Source organism: Trachinotus anak, unplaced genomic scaffold (assembly GCF_046630095.1).
Source record: "Trachinotus anak isolate AG129_WGS33_773 ecotype Australia unplaced genomic scaffold, CSIRO_AGI_Tana_v1 ptg000031l, whole genome shotgun sequence".
Classification (NCBI taxonomy): Eukaryota; Metazoa; Chordata; class Actinopteri; order Carangiformes; family Carangidae; genus Trachinotus; species Trachinotus anak.
Window position 1 is genome coordinate 4,526,525 of NW_027273882.1, and position 23,228 is coordinate 4,549,752.

At 40.9% G+C, this 23,228-nt stretch overlaps 2 protein-coding genes across 3 annotated transcripts in view; both read right to left on the reverse strand.

Moving 5' to 3' along the window:
- The window catches only part of LOC139612156 (tripartite motif-containing protein 67), a 48,792-nt gene extending 35,353 nt beyond the window's left edge, over nucleotides 1-13,439 (reverse strand). For both annotated transcript variants that reach the window (XM_071467426.1, XM_071467427.1), the window contains exon 1: nucleotides 12,522-13,439. In XM_071467426.1, the coding sequence (XP_071323527.1) occupies nucleotides 12,522-13,364 (843 nt within the window). In that variant the 5' untranslated portion in view covers nucleotides 13,365-13,439. The remainder of the gene's footprint in view (nucleotides 1-12,521) is intronic.
- Nucleotides 13,440-18,480: 5,041 nt separating this feature from the next.
- exoc8 (exocyst complex component 8) lies at nucleotides 18,481-23,066 on the reverse strand. The gene is made up of 4 exons (XM_071467707.1): nucleotides 21,778-23,066; nucleotides 20,251-20,504; nucleotides 19,813-20,061; nucleotides 18,481-19,589 (listed from the first exon to the last, which is right to left on the reverse strand). Exons 1-4 carry the CDS (start codon nucleotides 22,928-22,930, stop codon nucleotides 19,182-19,184), a joined length of 2,064 nt encoding a protein of 687 aa, XP_071323808.1. The 5' UTR covers nucleotides 22,931-23,066; the 3' UTR covers nucleotides 18,481-19,181.
- Nucleotides 23,067-23,228: the final 162 nt, after the last annotated feature.

Below are 23,228 nucleotides of genomic sequence, written 5' to 3' on the forward strand. Positions count from 1 at the left end.
AAGTGTGCAGTGACATCAAGAGAAGCTAATAATTGTCATAGCAATTATCACAGGCCTTACCATCATGTACCAAAATGTAGTTTTATCCATAGTACTGTATATATATCAGTGCTACAGCAGAGCAATAAGTCTCTCCCTCCCTCAGTCAAGTCAGCCAGCTGTGTTACAGTATTAGTGGTTCACATCTGGTGGAGGTCAAAATCAATCTCCTTTCCCCTTCCTGCTCTTCATCCTCTCACCCACCATCGCCCGGTCTCCCAATCCTCTGCTGCTCTGCTACACAGCGATTGTAAGGCTAATACGCCACAGTGAGCTGCTACACAACAGCTACAGTAGTTATGTTACCTGCACCTGCAACAGTTCAACAAATAACTGCCAATGCCACATTTAGCCCGACCAAAACAAAGCTCGGCTGAGGTGAAAAAAAGGGATAAGGGATAAAGCTCATGTGTGGGAGGAAAAGAAGGTTTATATGAATATGTCTGAGTGGACAGAGGTTTTACAGACAGAACTGCAACTGTTCTACACCAGGAACAATTAACCCAACTTCTTTATCTGACTGAAACCACTAAGCTTTTGCCACAATTAATCAACACTCACTAATTATAATCACTTGTTTTTTTGGTAAAAAGCTTCATATCTATAGTCAATCTTAAAAATTCAAAATTATACATCCCAGTATCCTCTTTCTGTCACTCGTGTATATTAACATCCTGATGTTGAGCTAAAGTGCTGATGTTGAGCAGATATTATGTTTACCATATTCACCCTCTTACTTTTTAGCATGCTAACATTTGCTAATTTGCACTAAACACAGAGTGCAGGAATTACATTCGTTTTGCAGGTCAAGGTCAAGGTCAAGGTCAATTTTATTTCTATAGCACATTTAAAACAACCGAGGTTGACCGCAGTGCTGTACAGTACAAGCATTAACATAACCAAGGTAACGTAAACCGTTATCATCTGAACCAAATTCCATCCTACAGTTGTTGAGGTATTTCAGTCTGGACCAAAGCATTGGACAAACCAACTGATCAACCTAAAGCTGCATCACTAGCGTGACTAAAAAATCAACTTGACTGAGGTGTTTTGCCAGAGTTGCTGATCCTAACCCAGAAAATCAATATGTAGAGCAGAAGTTAAACTCCATACAAAGCAGAAAGCCTCAACACTATTAAAACTGCTGTATGAAGCTTTTTTAAGCATCTGTATGTAAACCGTCAATATTTATGGCATAAGGTTGAGTGCTCAAACATGTATGGTGCAGCTGTGCATAGAGGAAGAATTAATTTCCACTCCTGTTGGTGCAGATATTGATTTGTAAAGCCTATTTCATCTGCATGAGTCAGCACATATTACATATTCAGAACCTTTTGAATTGAATGTGCCTGTCCTTTATGAACCATTAAATATTGAGGTAGGGTGAGCTTAAGTAAAAGGTTAGGTTTTACCAATTCATCAGTAAATCAGAAGCAGTATACTGTATCCACTGTATACTTTCTATGATAAAACCTTTTGCAGATTGCCACCCAACTAGAGCACAACGCTGCCACATCATCCCCTGAGAAATAAATTCCTCCCCAGTTGTCTTAGATAAAATGTAGCCGGTATCAGTGGTTATAGCCAGAACAGCCTGAAGGAGCCCCAAGAGGAAGAAGGAAGCATCATTTTATCACCCTGACTTTACCTCGCAGGGGGTTAGCTTCCGAGGAGAGAGCAACAAGGCAACAAAAGTGCTGCAGAGCAAAGAAGAACAGCCCCTCTAATCAATAATTGATCAGGGCATCTTCCACATTAATGAAGGCAGAGGATAGGTAATATCGCCGAGGGCATAATCGTCATAAAGTGAGCGCAAATGAGGTTTGCTGGGGATGATGAATCTGTTACGGATTATCATGGGATACTGTGCATTTTTCTGTGTCGAGATTTCTTCACTGTTACACCACACAAAATGTTACTAAAGCCAGCAAATGCATAGCTGCTGGCGCACACACGCACACACACACACACACACACACACACTCATCTGTAGGCATCACAGTCTGCTGTTTAACTTACTGGGCTTCCTAATGAATGAGCAGCCGCTTGTAACCATGGTAACGATGCTCACTGTTCCAAAATAGGATGTCCACACTCTCCTACGAGGTCTGGCATCAGCGCTCACTTTGTTACCAGAAATAGAGACAACAAATATACTCTCACACATACTGACAGACACACACACGACACACGCACACCCGCACACCCGCACACACTGCACTGCACTGGGTTAACGTCACACAGCCTGAGTCCTCTCTGCAGAGTATGTCCGCTGTGTTACTGCCAGAGGAGGGAAAGTGCAGTAAAGTGTGCATTAACCTACATTCAGTGCACAAGTCCAGCAGCACAGCCTTGAGTTACTCTGTGCCAGGCTGTGTATGTGTGTGTGGTATGTGCCCGTGACATTGTGAGGACAGAAATCCACTAACACGGTCACATTTAGGGGACTCGTCTCCCATGTGGACACAAAAATCCAGTCCGCAGAGGGTTAACCTCTTATTTTAGGGTTGAAACTTGAGATTAGAACTACAACTTGGTTCCTCGCCCTACATCCTCCTGAACGAGGGCTCTGCCATTTCAGCATTACACTTCTACAACATTCACAGACTCACAATGGACTTCTGCCTTATCAGAACCCCTTTAAGGTTACATGTATTTTCTAATAGATGGATCATAGCATTAGGCTGAGCACTGTTTGCTTAGCTGACTGGCATTAGCATCGTCATTCATGCTTCACAATCACTGGTTCATTCTGCACCTGCTTATGCTGCTTCATGCTTTTACTTTATGTTCATGTATGTTTTTTGAGGGAAGGATTAAGGCGCCAGGATGCTCCATCAGAATTGCTTGTCAGATGGTCAGATACCCCAACACCACACCACTCCACCCCCACACCTTTCCCACATCAGATTATTGGGGACTGTTTGATTTTTTATTTTTTTTTGCAACTTCCCGACTCTGTGACATTTTCCCAGCTGCTTCACACAGTGTGCAGAGGTGAGACAGCGAGCAGGGTTTGAACTTCTCTTCGGTATTTCTGGCCCAATTTGAGTGTTTCATGTGAATGCAGCACTAAAAATAATTTTTCTGGGAGAGATTGTTTTAGAATGTGTCTGACAATTATCCCTGCATCTAAATTATATGGTTCCACCTCCCTCTCTCTATAACAACCAGCTTTTCACTCCACCTTCAAGTGCGGCCTTTCAGTATGAACCAGTTATTTCCTAGTATAATTCGAACCTTCGTTTTCCAAGCAAAATCCTTGCTGCTGCTGCTGGACTGTACCTCAATTGTACATTGCATTAGACTGAATCAATAATTGTATGTCAAAGTCTTTTCCACCCAATTTAACTCTATAACCCTTTGCAATAAATGGTCAGTTCCTTGATGCAAGCGACTGACTGCTGAACTGACTTTCAACCTTTTTCCTCTTTCCCTTATTAGGCACATTTATGTTTAATTTATTTTCTTAAATGATTGATGTATTTATAATTCCAGCTGGAACCTGGATAAAGAAAACTTTACATGTTAAAATTTAAATTTGTGTTGCCTTCAATGCTCTAGTTCTTCTTTAAAGCTTCTGAAATGTTGGGTTGAGTCATGTAGCAGTAGACATGTAGAGTGTCCTTATAAGTGTTGTGCTACAATTCAGTGTGTATTTGTGTGTGTGTTTCTGGGCCTGAGGTAGGAGGCGAGTGAGGCCGAACTGTCATGGTCGGCGTGCTGCCATCTGGAATGAAGTTAGTCAGGCCTGGCTACTCTGCACAGCTCTGCACTCGCTCTTAATTATCTCAGTAGCAGCGTCTCTGACAGATGAAAGCACATTATTCTCCTGATAGAATTGTAGCACTTCCTTGAAATACGGCCTGAGGCACCGTATTCAATTTCAAAGGACATATTAGATATTAGATAGAAGACGCTCCACATTACACTAACTAACTAACTAACTAATCAGTGCAGTTTTCTGTCCTGAGGTTACCTGGTAATTCCTGTGAAAGCAGAGATGTTATTAGAGACAAACCACCTAAGAAATGCTGAATAGAAAAGTCTGTAACGCCAAAGATGGTGGTTGCATGATGCACATCCCAACCCTTACCCCAATAAACCAATCATATGCTTTATAACAGCAGAAGGGGAAACATATCAAGACAATCATTTTGTTAAAGCGAAACTATGCATGTATAACGTGGAAAAAAGTTTTAAACCTATGAAACCATTTTTGGGGCAAAGTCACGCAACTTTTTCAGCTGTTTTAGATCAGATTTGACAGATGCTTCCAGGTGACCTGGCTGAGAGGTGACCATTGAAAGTGCAGTAATGGTTCTCTCCACATTCATTTGGATAGGAGCCTTGTTTTATTAGCCAGAAATAACCACCTAGGGATGATGCCAAAATGGCTGCTGAGTGGCAAGAACTTGCCTGTGAGAACTTTGGTACAAGTCTTCATTAAAATTCAAACATGCTCACAGACTTGTGTTTTATGCTTTTGCAGCTCCTCAACATTAAATGACCATGACAGATGTGAGTGTGTATTGAAAACAGGAGCAAACCGTTTATTACTTCAACAGGAGTTCAGGAGTTAATATAGTTAATATTTTTGGCTTTCAAAATTCAAACACTACTTTAATATGACTACATTCCTCCAACCTCTAACAATTCTCTGTTGCAACTAACAGTTTTTTCATGATTGATTAATCTGCCAATGATTTTACCAGTTAAGTAATAACAATAATAATAAAAGTGAACAAAAAAAACCTTTCCACAGCCCAAGGTGACATCTTTTTGTCTCTTGTTTTGTCAAAGATAATAATTTCCCTGTTATATATGGACAAGGAAAAGCATACAATCATCACATTTAAGAAACTAGAAATCAAAATAACTGATTCAATTTCTGTCAATCAACTAATCATTTAATTGACTAATTGTTGCAGCATCAATGCTAACCCAAAAATGCTAAACTTTTCCCCAGTGATGAAGTAAAATAATGTGATTCTGTCTTAATGTTGTCCTCAAATGCATTCATTCGCAATGTATTAAAGCTCTGGCAAATATTCAGTACATCAGTGCAGTATGACTGTGTATGTTTTCAATCCACATGAAAGCTGCATTAGAGATCACAACAAACATGCGGCAGGCGGGCTCCGATAGCAACATGCTTGTCAAAATGTTTTGTCAGAGTCCCAGCGGACGGGAGACAAGGAAGACAAAGTGTTTACTGTCAATATGAAATGATCCAACGCGAGAGGAACCGACTATTCTGACAAAGCTAATGCTGCCAGTGAATGTAAATGATTCATATCTAGAGAAAATCCAAGAATGTGACACACGTAAATGCCACTGCAGGAAGGGAACGGATTATATGATCTTTGTCCCAATTATTCATTTTCTTTCCTCATGTTTGACGACAGAACAGAGTCTGTGAATCTGATAAGACTTTCACTATCGTTCACTACAACAGATGAAGACAAAGGAAGATAAACTGCAGGGCCCCCCCATGAGCTGTACTGCAGACGTTGCAGAGGGGGAACATTGTGTTTCCCAAGATAAACAATAGTTGGTACAAACCAGACTTCCTGCCACCCCAACTGTTTATGGCAGTCGTGACTAGTTTTACTATTCCAGAATTAATTGACATCATCTCCAGTCTTAATGTCAGCCACACGCCCACTGACCATCTGGTTTCCTCCACTTCCCACTACCACACACTTAGTGATGCTTCATTAAAGTTTTTGGTCGGTTAAGACACCACCTACATATTATTTGGTCCTCACATCTCGTACAAATCCTGTTTCTCTGCTACAGCAAACATGTTATCACTGGCTGGATTGAGCTCAGGAGCAATGTATTTTTTGAATGAATGAAGTGTTATTAATGACAGTGGAGTTGTCATGAGGTGGATGTGGTGGATGGTGGGTGTACAAAGCGTGCGACTGTCACACATGACACCTGGGTTCACATCCACAGCTACATTTGTGGTTGGGTTAAGCCGACAAAAGCACTTTGTAAAGACACATGTTGGTTTTGGTTAAATGTAAAGAAACAGGATGTGTCTTTTCTCAACATCTTACTTCACACATAAGTAATAAAACAATTGTAATGTGCATGAACTGGCATGAAATTACAGTATATTCTATAACAATGATATACTACCCTCACAGAAGCCAAAAAACATCTTGTGAGTAAAGCCTGGAAAACATCCTAATGATTAAATAAACCCAGCAGCTGGAGGCAACCAGCAAACTAAGTCCAGTGGTTTAGATCCCAACCCTGAGGTTGTGAATGAATTGTGATCAAAGTGAAAAAAGAGAAAACCATATTTATTATTTATCTTATACAAAATTATATTTATTTTTGTCTTACATTCTTCTAATTTGTTGTGAATTGTTTTATGCTTTCTGCCTCAAAAGATCATCGATATGAATCAGAGAAGAAAAAATCACTATTTGGTTGAACTGCTCACACTGAGATATGAAGGTGTTAATGGGTCACAAGTCAATATTTCTTCTCTTCAAGGGGTCATAAGCCAAACAGGTGGAGAACTAATGTGCAGTCACTGGTGATTTACCACCTCTGAACTCCCAAAACTCAAAAACTATTTCAAAGTAGGCATCCATCCATCCATCCATCCATCCACCCATTCTCTGCCGCTTATCTGGGGTCTGATTGTGATGGCAATCAAGGTATAACCCAGACGTTTCTCTCCCCAACAACATTTTCCCGCTCCTCCTGGAGGATCCCGAGCCGCGAGACTATTATATTTCCAACTTAAATATATAGAGAAACTGACACTTCTGGGAAATGTTAACAGGAATTTGGATTTAGTTTTCTTCACATGTTTCAGCAAAAGTCATTGAACCAATTCTCAAATATGAAGGATAAATAACTGCATCCAAACAAACTGGCAACCTCTATGACACATTGTGAATCAGAAACATAAGCAGGTGACTGGGGTGCAGAAAACAGCTCAAATATGCAGGTGAACATGTGTGAAGCTGAAAGTCATATTTTAGAAATGAGAGAACTGACTACAACAGCAACAGCGGCTTTGTTTCACCATCTAGAGCAGCAGTCGACAACGACAACAGTTGACTACAAAGGTTTAGAAACTTGAGAGAAAATCCCGGCAGAACAACAAGGAGATAAATAAATCAGGTGACAGAAGGAAGTGTAAGGAGAGACATGACAGACTTTCTAAGCAGCCTCCTGTTCGGCACAGCTCCGAATACCAAGAGAGAAATTACATTTTGGTGCTGTATAAAGATCCCACATCATTCCTCACTCAGTAATGGTCCAATTTTAGAAGTACCACACAGATATTTTGAAAAGCCACCTGGGAGTACTGGAAAAGATCTATGGAAAAGGAGCCAAGTTGAAGGTGTTTAAAACTAAAAGAGTACACACATATATCACATATATAACATCTGTAAGGAGGCAGACGCGGATCACTGTTATAGCTATCAGTAACCTGGAGATGCTGAAGCTGACAGAGGGAGAGACCACTGAACACAAAGCTGCATCAAATAGCAAGGATGCAAAATGACCTAAAACTCTGATACACAGAGCAGAAAATGTGCCTGGTAAACATTAGCCCTGACAGCATATCGTGTTTTAATGTCTTGTTTTAACGCACTTTCAAAGGATCTTCAACTGCAAGAAATATAAAGACTGAATGTTGTTTTCTAACAAGGTAATGGTAGGAAAGAAATCATAATTTAAAATCTAAAATCTGTCAAGATGACACTGCAAACACTGAAACACACACACAGCAGCAGAACCAGCCACTCTGCCTTTGTGCCTTTTAATATTTAACTCACAGCTGTGCCAGAGCTAACTACTCTTTACTGGATGGAGCTGGGTCACAAATATACACACACACACACTCACATGCATGTGTGGACACACGTTTGTGTGTATGTGCGTGTGCTTTAAATAGACAGTGTGTTTTCTGCTTGACTGATTGGAGGAAACTGGATCAGTGTGTCTCCCGCTGCCTCCCCTCAGTGAAAGTTCATCCGCTTCACTTATGCATATGTATGACTTCCGAATGTATGCTCTGTGTGTGTGTGTGTGTGTGTGTGTGTGTGTCTGTATGAGCCTGCATACCTATAATCAGTGGACAAGCCTTCATGGGTAGTGGCAGTGTGGGAGCACAGTCCAACACAGGCCCCAGCATATAATAATTTACACTTTCTTATATGTACATACAAAACACTTCAACCTCCATGTTTCAGTAAATTACCAACCACAAGCTTAACACTGCTTCTATTTCTGTGAAGGTCAGGAGGAGACCACAGCCCCCTCCCCCGACACCTCGGCCCACACACTGTGCCACCGGCAAGTTAAAGTCGCAAACAAACACAACGCGACACCAAGCCCCCTTCACTCTGAGCGATTTTCAGTCTTTACTCTGGATTTTGTTCATCGAAATTAACTGAGGCTCAAAAGGATCAAACTCAGACCTTCCATCTTCCAATCAGCATAACTGATCTAGAAAGGATTAGTGAATGATTTGTTTTGGTTGTCTGAAGGTAACAGCCTGAATTGTCTTTTTTAATGAGCTTTTTGTATTGGAAAGATTTAGCAAAGACAGCGTATGTTATGTAAATTGCATTTTCAAAATTGCTCTCCTTTTGAATTTGTGAAACTCATGATTTATTACAACATCATCTTTGTTGTTTTTGGAGGTCATGTTGTGCAGAACATTGGAATCAGTCAGCCAGTCTAGGGCTGCTACTAACCACTCATTTCATTTTGATTAATCTGCAGGTTATTTTCCTGAGTAGTCCATTAATCATTTTGTCTGTAAGATGTCAGAAAACTGCGGAAAATGCCGGTTATACTTTTCCTCAGCCCAAGTTGACCACTTCAGGGGCCAGATGCTTAAATGATGCATACACACAAAAACCTTGTGTATACATACAAACTGATGGATTAAGGGAGTGTCTTCATCCATTTGTGGCTAATCGTAGGAGTGGAAATGCCGTCATGTATGTGCACCCAAATTCTCAGTGAGTGAGATTTATAAAACATAATAATGCGTCTTTATACATCTTTATAATTCTGACAACAGGAATGTGTATGCATATTTCTGGTTTTGTGTGTACACATAGTTTTAAGTCATGAATCTACATAGAGCTTTATGCATCTGGCCCCAGATGTCTTTGTTTAGTCAGAGCAGCAGTCCAAAATCCAAAGATATTCAGTTTACTATCATCTATCATCTACAACAGAGAGAAGCATCAAATCCTCACGTCACCTTTTTTTGTTTGTTTTTACATTACTACACTGTTTATTTAATTATCAAGATAGGTGCTGATTAATTTTGTGTTAATAGCTGAGAAAAATCCTTTTCGTGCACAGAAGGAGAAACATTTAGTTTTTAATAGATAGAAGAAGAAGTAGAGGGCTGAGAGAAGGCAAAGGAGGTTGCAGGATGAAGCTACATCCGCTAAAACAGAACAGACAAGAAAAAAAACACAAAACACTGCAGTACTGACCTCACTGAGTGACATTTCAAAAACTCAACATCCATCTCAGCACTGCAACAAAAGACGCACGTGATGTTTGTTGCCTGTTCAAGCGCAGGCTACAGTGAGACGAAGACAGAACCGTCATTGATCTCCCTCAACAAGAAGGACACCATATTAACTAAGTGGCAGCCATCTCTTATTCATACATTGCTCATTACTTATCAACGCCCTCTCACTCCTGTACTCTGATGGGATTTTCACGGTCCATTTATGGGACAGGGTGGTGTGAGAGAGGGAAAGATGGAGGAGGTGCAGGAGGAAAAGAGGCTAAATGAAGAGGAGGAGCGAGTGTAAATAAGAGGCAGAGATAGAGAGGTGTAAGAAAAAGGTGAATGCTGGGCAAAAGCTGGGAAAAAAAAAGGCAGAGAGAGGCTGAGATGGATGTGTGATGGATAAATGATGAATGGGATGACTGGAGGCTTCCAATCACACAAAAACCAAGAGAGACTGACAGAGATTAGTCCCAATGACCCACTTAGCAGGAGACAGACAAAAATGGCTTTTAATTTACACTTATGAAGTCTGGGTGTGAGGATGATCATGATGATGGCCTTATGAAATGCTTTATAATACACAGGAAGCAGTTTGATTAAAAACGTGGATTATGCAAAACCAGACACTGGACCTACAGCCTTTTAAACGCTACTAGTATTAATTTTCCTTTATACCCTTTTGTATACCCTGAGGCCTTTTTTACTGTAACCATTACCACATTCTTGTAATTAATATGTTAATAAAGGTAGTTCAATGTTTAAATTTTATACATATGAACCCTGTGCAATAAATCTGGGTTTCCTACAAAATAGAAATGGTTAAAAAAAAGAAGAAAATTTCACAGACAAAAAAGCAAAACTTTAACAGCAAACCATGTCACAATGTAGCCTGAGAAGAGTGAACCTGAATTGACCTCAAACCTGGAGCAGACTCCTCTTTTAAATTAATGAAAGACTCATTAAAAAATGAATTAAATCATAAATCACTTTAATCATCCTTTAATGAAAAAGGCGGGTGATTTTTTGGCAGGCAAGGGGAGCGCCAGGGAGGAATGAATTTGGATGGCAAAACACCAGGCTTTAGCCAGATTTTGTTCCAGTAGACTGTGCAATGAATTACTATTGTTATTATTATTGTGTCATGAATACAACTATGCACTAAATTAAGATAAGACAGATCCTGAGAGCTGCACATAGATTTTAAAACAATGCTACAACAAACCCATAATAAAAGGAAACCCATTTAAATGCTATTCATAGTCAAATATTCAGGCCCTCATGTCGTCTTAAATTCATAAATAGCTGACAAAGCATGCACTGTGCAATTATTATACTGGATAAATTAGAAAAAACACAATTTAAATGATCCATTTTGCCTCCTTTTCAAGGCTGTTGAGGCAAAGTTAGGAAACTTAGACACTAAATTTGAAAAACTGTTTCAATTTTTCATCACCTGAATATTTGAGGGTTTTGTGAAACCATTTCATGGAATATTAACTCTCTTAAATCATCGCAGTATGGACAGTACATGCTCAGGAAATCTGTTTTCCTCAAGAATATTTTTAATCTGCAAAACCTCAACAGCTAGAGGGACAATACCAGCTCTCAAACTGTGCATAAATAAATAATAATTTGGTATCGATATAAGCAAGATACAGAATATATAAGTTTCCAGTTTAGTATGCAGTAGTGGAAGAAGTAAAAGGATAAGAATGTACTTAATACAATGCTTGAGTAAAAATAAATAGCTATCTAGATAGATAGATAGATAGATAGATAGATAGATAGATAGATAGATAGATAGATAGATAGATGACTTGAGTTTTTACATTTGGAGATGAAACTAACTGACTTAAGATGGTATTCTTATTCCTGTCCTGATCCAGCCTGAGGAACATCACTGACCTCATCTTCCTACACCTCAAAAACACACACGCACACACACACATACTTTATACAGATGTGGACCAGTAAAATGTGAAATAGCCAGACGGTGCTGTGTGACCTACTCAAGTGATGACTCATATTGCATCCGCACAAACACACACACACAGGGGTTTTAGTGCCTACAGTAATTATCTTATTATGTGTGAATAATCACACAGAGTACTCTAATTTACGATTTGTAACACATACAGTAAACTCGGCATAGGACAGCAATGGTGTGTCCCCCCTTTCTGTGACTAACATTTTGACCTCACACCTCAGCATCCTCTTCCTACAAATTCATTATAAAACAGTCCTGGCAATACAACATTTACAATCACCAGCACACATGTGACAACAGAAACCATGGAGACGTTGATGGACTTGGTTTGTAGTAGGGTGATAGCTAAGAACTAACTAAAGGCCTAAAACGGTTTGAAATGAGGACCATGACTGATACAGATCCATTGAGGGCACATCAGGCAGTGTAGTAGCCTCTGTGTTTGGATGTGTGGGTGAGGATTTTCGCTTACAAAACACACACCACACAAATGCTCAAATGGCTTCCAGGCTTTTGGGGGAGGGAGGGTGGGGGTTGTGAGTCTCTACCCATGTGTGTGTGTGTGTGTGTGTGTGTGTGTGTGTGTGTGTGTGAGCTTGTTTTACTATCTTCATGAAGTCAAAAAACTGGACGCCCACCGTATTTGTGGGGTCGAACAGCTTTGTGGGGACCAAACTGCTGAACCCCACAAGTTTAAGTGGCTGATTGAGGGTCAGGTTTTGGCTTTAGGGTTAAAGTTACAATTAGGAGCTTGTTAAGGGGCTAGGGAATGAATGCATTATGTCAATGATGGGTCCCCCCCCCCAATATGATAAAACAAGGATGTGTGTGTGTGTATGTGTGTGTATGAGCAAGAGAGAGAGAGAGAGAGAGAGAGAGAGAGAGAGAGAGAGTAGTGCAAGCCATGCAGCTCATAAGGATTCAACAGTTATCTAATTGGTGTTATTACACAACATCTGTATTTCGACTCACCTTGTGTTGTTTCCACATCACCGCCAGCGGTTTGACGTCGTGCTTGTTGTGTTTCCCCTCCTCCAGACACTTCATACACACCGGAGCCCTGCAGCTGGAGCAGTACATGCTGAAGTTTTCCGCTTCGTGATCCACGCAGGTCGCCGGTTTCCGTGCGGTGGCGGGCGGCTGCTGACCACCGCTGCTTCCCCCAGCTCCTCCGCTCCCTCCGCCGCCTGCCGCCGCTCCTCCTGCCGCTTGGTTCGGCGGCGGCACCAGGCGGTGTTTGGCGAGCGGACCGCGGGACGGGTGGCACCGCTGCTGGCAGGAGTTACAGTAGAAGACGTCGCACTGCTCGCACATCACCGCCGCGTCCACCGGGTTGCGGTCGCACAGCTGGCACTTCACCGCTGTAGAGGAGGAAGAGGAGGAGGAGGAGGAAGCGGAGGCGGCGCGGTTCTGCTGGTACCGCGCCACGATGGCCTCCAGCAGCCGGTTCCGAGGGAAACCCCGGAGTCCCCGCTCGTCCAGGGAGACGCTCCGGTGGCACAGCGGGCAGGTGAGGGAGCAGTGTCGGTGAGGGGTGGCCGGAGGAAACACCCGCACCCCGTTTGGAGACTTGAGCTGGCACGGCGTGTAGGAGCCGTATCCGCTGTCCGTCTCGCTGTACAGACTCATCTTGTCCATGTCCAGATAGTCGTAGTCAGAGCTGCCCGACGCGCGGCTCTGCACCGGGGTCTCTCCCTCCGGGGTCTGCACGGTGATGTTCCGCGCACAGGCCAGGCACACATTGTGGGAGCACGGCAGCAGGATGGGGTCCTTGTAGAGAGAACCGCAAACGGGGCATTTTAACTCTTCCTCCATCGCTCCCGTCTTGTCGGTGGACCGGAGGGAGAAGCCGCTTCAGTGGAAACACTCCAGCACCGACTGGCACGGACAGCTCCCCACGCCGCTCTGCGCAGGCGCGGCGAGGGGCGGGGATTGTGGGGTTTGTGGTTGAGTTGAGTGATCGGGTTAATGTGGAAGACCACAAATCTCCCAGACTGTCATGACTTGTAAAGAGGGTCGTATCCAGGGACTCCTCTATTTTTTGACCTCAAAGTTATATTTAAACTTACTGACTCTATGAATACTGGTATCAGCTGATAAAATACCAGCAACATTGACATTTCTTTGTTTTTACAATATTGCCTAAACCTCCCCAAAAATTCCAAAGCCCCAAATTACACAATAAATAGCTTAATAAATAAAATACCCTTAGTATCCTAAATGGTAGATATAGCCCTAATTATAAAAACTTTTGTGTTGCAAAGAGAGAAGGAAAACATTGGATAAAGGTAATTTTGTGCGATCATCATAGGCTACATGGTTTTTTCTTTAAAGAAAAAACAAGATTAAAAAATAAAAAAATAAAGTAGAATAATTTGCTTTTTATGACTTTAGTTGACAATCACATCAAACTGACACGAAAAGCCAGCAGTGATTGAAAAAGTTCCCAGATCCTTCCCCACAGTGTAAAAATACTCCACATAATGTAAATGTTATGTATTCTACTATGGATTGCCATCTAAATAGGCACAGCTACATTTATACTATTAGTCGATTGTTCATCCTTTAATACGTAATGAACATTTGAGAAGGAGCTAATTATGTATTGTTCCGTGGTTTAAGCTGTAAAATGATTAATTTTTTTCAATTATTTCATTAAAAAGTAACTAGTTACTATGGCTGTCAGTTGTGTAATATTGTGCAATATTTCCCTCTGAAATGTAGCATAGTATAAACCTAAAGTAGAATAAAACTGAAATCTATTTGAAATCAAAATTGCACCAGTGAATGTACTTTTCCACCAAATAAATCAGTTTACAAATATTATAGATTGGCCCACAGGCTTCTGTATCCTTAGCCCTCTTATGTTGGTCAAGGAAAGAGGAAGGCAATGATTGTCAATCATTATGTCAACAGTAATGGCGGTCATGATGAAGAAAATGATGATCATTTATCTGACTACCTAATGATCTGCATTTGTTCTGCTCGTCAGTTTGAGACAGATGAAACACGACACTATCACAAACGAGCACATATATAAAGATAAAGTTAAAACATGAAACTCTTTTAGACTGAAAAAAGTATTTCAGATGGCAGGGACAGAAGATACTCAAAACATATGAGAGAACATGTGAAATCACTTCGATCCAGTAACCTTTGTGATCCTTGACATTAGCCCTCTGTGTTAGCTAAGCATTTAATGTACCAGACGGCAGCCACAACTGAAGCCCCCCAGGGTGTAGCATTAATGCTACCCACTGGGACAGCTTTCCATTTATTAGCCCTGTTAGCATCCCATTACCTGGAATTTAGATCTGTGGTGAAATGAGTGATTGTCTACATACCCACTGTAACACAAGGATAGGTAACGGAACATCTATGCACAAACACATGCACACTTGTACTTCTTACAATTACTTTTATTTCCTAACTTAACCTTTCAATGCAATCTAAGCAGTCTAAGTCAGAGCTGTTCCCCTTGTTTCATTCATCATGAGGACGTGTACTCATAAAACATTTAATAACAGGACTTCAGATCGCCGTAAGAGAGCAAAGTATGATAGCCAGAGATGGAAGCTCAAGTTAAATTGTCAGTTTGACAGTGATGCAGAAGTCTAAATGGTTTTTTGAAAGTCTTTGGGAGATGCTTCAGAAAAAAATCCAAATATCCAGCAGTACTAGCCTCTTAAAGTCACAGTTGGGTTATTTTGACATGTTGTGCTGAAATATTGCGCTGTATTTTCTGAACTTCCTTCCATTTCATGTCAAATATGCAGCCAGCCATCCAAAGGAGAGAGCAAGTTGGCCTATACTGAGCAGGCTCAACATTATCAGCAGCATTAAAAATTAGTGGCCACATAGATTTTACTGAGTAAAAAATTCAGATACTGATCTAGATTGCTGAAGTTATCTCGTGCAGAATTTATTATGATTATGATCCTTTTCAAATTTCTCTGATAGCACAAGAAAAAAATTTGACAATACCAGTGGAAAATGATATTATCGATACTGCCACCGGACGGTGCCACTTTAAGAATCATTGAGGCTTTAAATTTGAAGAAGTGTTGACTGGTTTGTTTTTTGGTCACTTGGGAGCAACAGAACAAGCTGTAAACACAATATTCACACATCATCACCTTGAAGAGATGTTGTAGTGAACAGTGCAACATTAACATTCATACATTAGCACTATAAAACCAAAACAATGAGCTCAAAGACACTAAAGCGCTAGGAGACTGGCGTGCATGACCACGCACACGCACACGCACATGCACTAACATGGACGCGCTACCAGTCCAGCAACTAAAACAAAGACCAGAGAAACTCAGATTACAACACACATAGATGGGGTAGGCTTTATTACTGTTTATTATGGTTTAAAATCTGCATTCATATTTTTACTTAAGGTATAAAGGTATTAGCTTCAACATATATATTTTAAGTACCAATAGTATAAGTACACATTATGCAGAATGGTCCATTTCCATGAATAATGCCTTACAGGATTACAATAACTGATGCATTAATGAGTGCATCACTTAAAGGCTGAAGCTGCTAAAGTTGGAGTTAATTTTAATTGCTTGTGCTGCTAAATTACTAGTAACTAAAGTTATTAAATAAATGAAGAAGATTAAAGATAAAATATTTATGTCTGAAATGTAGTGGAGCAGAAGAATAAAGTAGCAGAAAATGAAATTACAGTAAATGCACAGTACTGGAGTAAATGTACCAAATGTATAAAAGTAATGAATGATTACACCCTGTAAAATATCACTATATTGTAGGTAAAGCACACTCACACCTGCACAGTTTAAAATTTAGTCAGTCGTTAGTAATGAATTCGTACAAGCTCTTATTCCACCAGAGTGCACATCACATTTTTTACAGTACATATCTCACTTTATCTGGTGAGGAGAATTTACCCCTGACAGACGATATCAGCCTTCTCCCAACTGCAAATACGTAGGACTGTATGAATGTGAATTAAGATGAGGCTGGAAAGAATTATCTGAAAATGTATGGTGTTTTTATTCTGTGGTTAAAGAGGAACCATCTCTTCCTAGATGAAGATGCTGAGATGAAGCACACAGCCTTAATCTTTGCTGACTGAGAAACAAAACTACCATCTTTTCATATTGTCAAATACTGTATTTACTGTATTTTCCTTCAGTGTTCAGTGAATGAATGCCTCTCGAATAATCCCCCCAAGCCTGATGCTTCTTCTCAGAGGATAAGCTGATAACTTCGCCCGAGGCTTCCCTGGAGCCTTCGATCACATCAGAGATTATTACGAGATGATCCGTGAAGCAGAGAGAGCAGTCATGTGTTGAATCATGAACAGGGTCTAAAAATATCTGCATCTTCAGGCCTGTCGCTGCGGGGCCATGTTTTACACAGAGGCAGGAGCAGTTTTTTTCCGTGTTTCCTGCAACACAATCCAGCTGATTTTACCACAGGAACAACTGCAAGGCAAGCTGGTCACATGACTGAATTCAGAATTGTTTCTTGCCATTTCCTCAGAAAGCAGGATGCTAAGTGCACAGATTTTTCCTGACACATTTCATCAAGGGGAAATAAATATATCCAGGAAATTCACTTTGACACTAGACTTGATAAACAGTATTTATAAATGCAGTGACCACCACAATTAATGTAAATCTAAGGCTCTGCTAATGTTATTATTAGTAGTATTTTTCATAAAATGATTATGAGTAGTTGCCTTAACATCTGCAGAATCTTTATCAATCATCTTATTTAATATTTCCTGCTTGTGAGCTGCCACAAGAGGGCAATACAGCCATGAAACAAGATCAGGAAGTAAACTTTTATTCTGGTATTATTTTATTCTGGTCAATAAAATTATCAGTATGTAAATAAATTATAGTGCTTTTATTTTGTACACAAACAGACCCATGCTTTTTTTACTGTGAGATGTATCATGGGAGTACAGCCAGTTCTTCAGTCCTTCTCTGTATCCTGACATACAGTATGTAGATGATTTAAGTTGAAGAAAATAATAAGAATATAAAGCTATTATCAGGTTTGATCTCCACCAAGTGCATCACATTGTCATCCAATTGAGTTTATCTAGAAAAATGATGATTGGTCTGCCAAATACGAGTACAGTATGAGCATTAGATTTATCAAATTGTCTGCAAGTGTGAGTTTTCATTAATCACAACAAAGGCCTGTTGAAAATGTGGTGTCATTTTTTTTGGCTTATTTGTATTAACCAGTCTTTCTCTATTACAACACTTCCTGAACTGAACTCCAGCTAAGACTGAATAGACTTGTCACACAGGTGTAATTAACAACACTAAGTGCTGTGTTAATTGCAGGAGGGGAACAGTGATTACTTATATTAGTTCCACCTGTGCTAGTTCTGAAATGACAAGTCAAAATGGCTGCTGTAATAAAAACTGTATAATCTGATTCATCTCATTGTGGTGAAGAAAAACAAACGCTCTGACATTAGAGAAATGTATTGTGACAGAGTACAACAGTGATAGTGTTTTAACAAGGAAGGAAAAAAACAGCAATGCTCATCATGTAAACATGTCAAAAAAATATGTAAAATATTTTTTTCTCTAAACCTCAGTGTTGCAGGGAAATCTCAGGTACAGTTACAAAAAGTAACAATAGCTTCCAGCTCCAGGGTCTCGGTACTGTGCGGACTGGCTCACTGAGAAATGAGCCATTGTTAACGTAATGAATTACACCTGTGCTTTTTGTGCTAGAACAAGTCAAACGTTTCCTGTGAGAAAAGGGTCTATATATCAGGACAGCCTGGTGTGAAGACATAAAGCTCAGGTTTGCAGAAAAACACACACACACACACACACACACACACACACACACACACAGAGGCATATGTATAATCCTGAGCTCTGATGTTCAGTGCGATCATCTTTCAACAAATGAAGAAACAAAGTTTGCATTTGTGCTTGGTGATCTTTATTAAATTTCATGTGTTACTATCAAACACAAAGTTGTACATTTTGACTATTTTTACTGGGAACATTTAGCAGTGCATCTTATATTCAGTCATCCCTTTTAACCTGTCTTAGTTTGCTAAAGTACTATTTATTGTGTCAAAATCAAATATGGGTAACTTTGGATCAAAGATCACAATATATTGCCTCCAAACTTTGAGACAACAATGTACATTGTACATTGGCTTTTCCTGATGAGTAGACACATACTCCATAAAGATTTTTGCCAATTTCTGTAATCAACTGTTTAAGAGAAAACATGTGCACACGTGCCCAAAACTGCTCATAACATTGCCAGTGTGATCAGAAAATTAGCATATGCCCACAGATTGGTAGACACACCATTTTTCATCAGTATTAGGCAAAATTAAATGGGTATATTTATGAGAGACAGTACAAATTCAAGTGCAAAGTAGCTTTTTAAACATACCTATCTTAAGGTATCTTTTCTTGTTGTTAGTGCGACTTTCTTCATGACACATCTGTCATTTCCTGCCCTGCAGTCTCAAAACAACCAGTATCTAGCGATTATTTAATATGGGAAGTGAAATTGCTAGGACATTCAGTGATAGAATGTGTAAGTGTTTTGTTCACCATCCTGTATGGCAGCGTCGATGATCTAAAGAAGTTCGTATCAGTCTCAGACCACAGACGTGGTGCTCTCTGGGTTGATTCGCACTGGCCTAGTGCTCTTCCTCAGGTCCTGCAGCTGTTTGGCCGGCTTGCCCACGCCCTCCTCAAACCTCCGCTCCACCACGGGCAGCACGGTGTCATGGAGGAAGGAAGCGTTCTGCATGATGAAGGCCTTCTTCTCGGGATCCTGCTCGCAGCGGAGGCTGTAGTCCACGTGCTGCACAGCCACCAGGATGATCTCCCTCAGGCTCTCCAGCAGCACCATGTGTAGCTCGGGGAAGTAGAGTTTCAGGCCTTCTTCCAAGAAGCTCATCATTTGCTTTGTGAAGGCCACGATGGTGTAGCTCAGGTTCACCCAGCAGTCATCGCCAGTGTACTGCTCGAAGCTGCCCATGCCACAGCTGCGCATCTCGTCCTGCAGAGAAAAAGACAAATACAGTAATGTTTCAACGAATAAGACAAACAGTGATTCATGACAGCTTCTACATGAAAGTTGTTATCAACATTCAGCTATAAATCGGGAACATTTAAGGCGACGGAATCACAGTACTGGAAACACTGCTTGATGAAGAACTAAAAACAACAAACATAAAATAAGAGAAGACAAAACATGAAGAACAAACACAAGCCAAACGCACCTTGAGTTTAGCCAGCGCCTCGGGGGTCATCAGGTTCATCCTCCTCCACATCTCCTCAGAGTTTCGGTGCTTGGTGGCTTCGATGATGATGTCCTTGTAGCTCTGCAGGGCTGCCTTGATGTCTTTGACCAGCAGGGACTGCAGGGTGAAGGTCAGGTCCAGCCCGATCTCAGTCAGCTGTTGACAATGCTCTTTAGCCACTTTAACACACTCTGCTGCTGTGGACAGGCTCTCCTTACTGTCAAACACCTGGTTAAGACAAAAAAAAAAAAAGGTCACATTTTTAGGACACATTTTGCATATTCACAAGAATTAAACCTCAGCAAGCTCTCAAATGACATGTTGCAGCCTCAGGTTGTATGATATACTAAATCATCTCTTCTGGCCTTTAAGAGCCCATATTTAACAGACTCTAACTTAATCTTCTCCTCCTCCTACCTGTTTGCTGAAGGCGTCCACAAACATCCTCATGGCTGATTTGGACCAGACCACGAAGGCCGAGTAACAGCCCGTGTTTCCCGCAAAATCCATCTCAAACTCCTTGGCCGTCTCCAGCAAGCTGGTGAAGAAGATGTTGCAGAGTTTGTGGATGTAGAGCAGCGTGGCTCCCTCAATGCGAAGCTGCCGTATGGCCGTCTGGACTGCAGCAGCGCGGTTCTTCAGAAACAGCTCACAGGCCTTTGTGGACTGGCCTGCAACACAGCAGAAAACAATTCAAAGTGAGTGCAAATGTATGACTTCATGTAGTGATGCAGTCCAGATTATTCAAAGGATTTATGCAGTTATTCTAGATCTTGACATTTTAATCTGTTGTCGGGGTTACAGCTATGATTGACGATGCAAAAGTGATGTCCTAGGGAATATTTCTTTGAGTTTCGTGACATGAAGAGGTGTTTACTATGATTACACACAAACTGCAATGTGTTTTTAAAAAAAGTTTTTTGCAAAGTATCTTGCTATTTGACTGTTTTGTCAGTAAATAAACCAATTAATTAATTAAAATAAATGGGACTTAATATTCTCCACCATCACATGACAAACATGGAAGTGTGAGGAAGGTTTTAAAAAGACATTTGATCATAATTTAGGAGGCAAAAATTAACATGAAATTCTAAAAATCTAAAATATTGATATTATTTGTATTTTCCATTCTCTTCCTCCCTCCCTTCCTTCCTTCTTTCCTTCCTTCCTTCCTTCCTCTGTCAGTAACTTCCCAAGCTTTGCACATCAGGATATACACTTTATGAGTATGTTTTAACACTTAAACTGTAATGTGTGTCCCACACTTCTGTGCAGAGATTGTACAAAAATAATCCAAACTAAGATGTATTGTCTGCAATAATGTCAAATATCAAAATTTCATTACATTTGCCAATAAACAACATTATCAGAACCACATCATATCCACATGGTTCATGTTCTCAAAGCTCAGTAAACAAGAATATTAATATGCAAATATTCTGGAACTGACTGAGAAAGATTTAAGGAGTGCTTCTCCTTGTTCAAGTTAAAACAATTTAATGATTAATGATTAATGGATTGACCTAAAATGAACTTAAAACTGGTTTGATAACTGACTGATTTTCTGATTTTTTTCAACTTAACAGTAAAGTGAGCTTTTGAAAATGGCCTTTTTTTTTTTCTTCTGCATTTAACAGGCCCAGCAATTATAAAATGTAGGAAATGATTAATAGTTGCAACCCTTGTACACATTAAATGTATGTGAAACATTGTAGGCCCTGTTTATCTAAAATCGCACTGACAATAAGTGTTTGAGTGCTCACTTCAAGTATTTAAAATAGTCTAACGACTACATGCAAAATGAATGCAAATAATATAAATGAGTGTCGCTCCATTCCCTCAGCAACTACTCTCAGCAGTTCCTATATCAACGTGTACAAATGTGATAATCAGCTGACTTTTTGTTGACATGTGAGGTGCTACTGATGAAAAACAAAGAAAGACCTAGTCTGATCAGCTGGGACACAGCCCGCCGGGTGGCTTTAGGTCCTCCACGAAGTGACCGGTCTGGAGACAACTCGAACACCAGGACCTCAGTCAGCTGCCGCACACGCTCGTCCACCTTGGACCTGAGCTCTTTGACCTTCTGGGTGACCGGCTGGGCTTTGAGATACTCGTTGAGCTTGTCCAGCAGGTCCACAGCGCCCTCGAAGTCTCTCTGGGCGATGCAGACGTCCAGATCCTCCGGCAGCTCCTGGATCCACTCAAGGCTGAGGTCCACATTTTCTTCAACGTCAGCCGTCTCGTCATTGTCATCCTCATCGAAAGGATTGGTGGACACCACTTCTCTTACAGGAGAAGTAGGGACCTCCTCCTCTTTCTTGTGCCTGTCCTTGGTGACTTTGTTCTTCTTGGTCTCGTCCAGGATCTCCAGCCACTCCTTCTTGATTTTGCTGTTCTCCGCCTGGAAGATGCGGCTGTCTGGGAACATGAGGATCTTGAACATGTCCTTCATGGGAGGGTTGTCTTTCACGTTGACCACAGCGAAGCTCTCCAGGTCATACAAGGCATTGTATTTATATTTCACAGTGCCTCTTCGGTTTGGCAGCCAGGTGGCGATTAACAGGCAGTCATTCATGAGGAAGGCATGCACCTTCTGGATGGGGGACATGTTGTCCACATCAAACTCAACGAGGTCACCATTGTAGACAAGGTGCCTCCCTGGGGTGTCCATGATGTTTTTACCCCCCTCCACTTTCTCCAGCAGTGAGGTGAGCGTCCTCTGCTTCAGCTCCTCTGTTTCTTTGGGGAAAGCAGCCTGCATCTCTTTGGAGGTCTCATCCTTGTCCGTGGACAGCAAGGCCTGAGTGATGCTCTCCATGATGCTCTTCTGCTCTGTCAGGATGTGGCTCAGCTGGTACATTTCACTCTCCAGGTAGGAAATCTCTTTGGCCGTCTCGATGAACTGTCTGTAGTTCTTGTAGACATTTTTCTTCAGGTTTTGAGCCGTTTCGTCGGCCAGGTTTTGGATTTTTTGACGGTGCTCCTGCAAATCTCTGTCGCCATCGGACTGCTGGGACAGCTGCTTCACGTAATTTTGCGGGTCGAAATTAGGCGATTCGAGAAGTTTCCGTAGTCGGTTTCCCGTTTCCGACATCTTCTGTCGTGTGTGTGTTCACCTATTGAGACAAAATGCGGACAATATTGGGATAAATGCGGACAGAAGGAGAGTTCAGGCTCCCGGGCTCATATCCGCTTGCAACCCAAACAGGAAGCTGTAAACTGGGTGACACCCTGAACGTCACGGGATTCAGGAAAAAAGATGGTCGACAAATAGCATAAAAACAATACTTTTTATGGGATATCTGTTCGTTCACACAAGCCAATATTATTTTTGGATTATTAAATATGTATTTTTTTTGTCAGGATTATTGCTAATTTTGATTAATTTAATC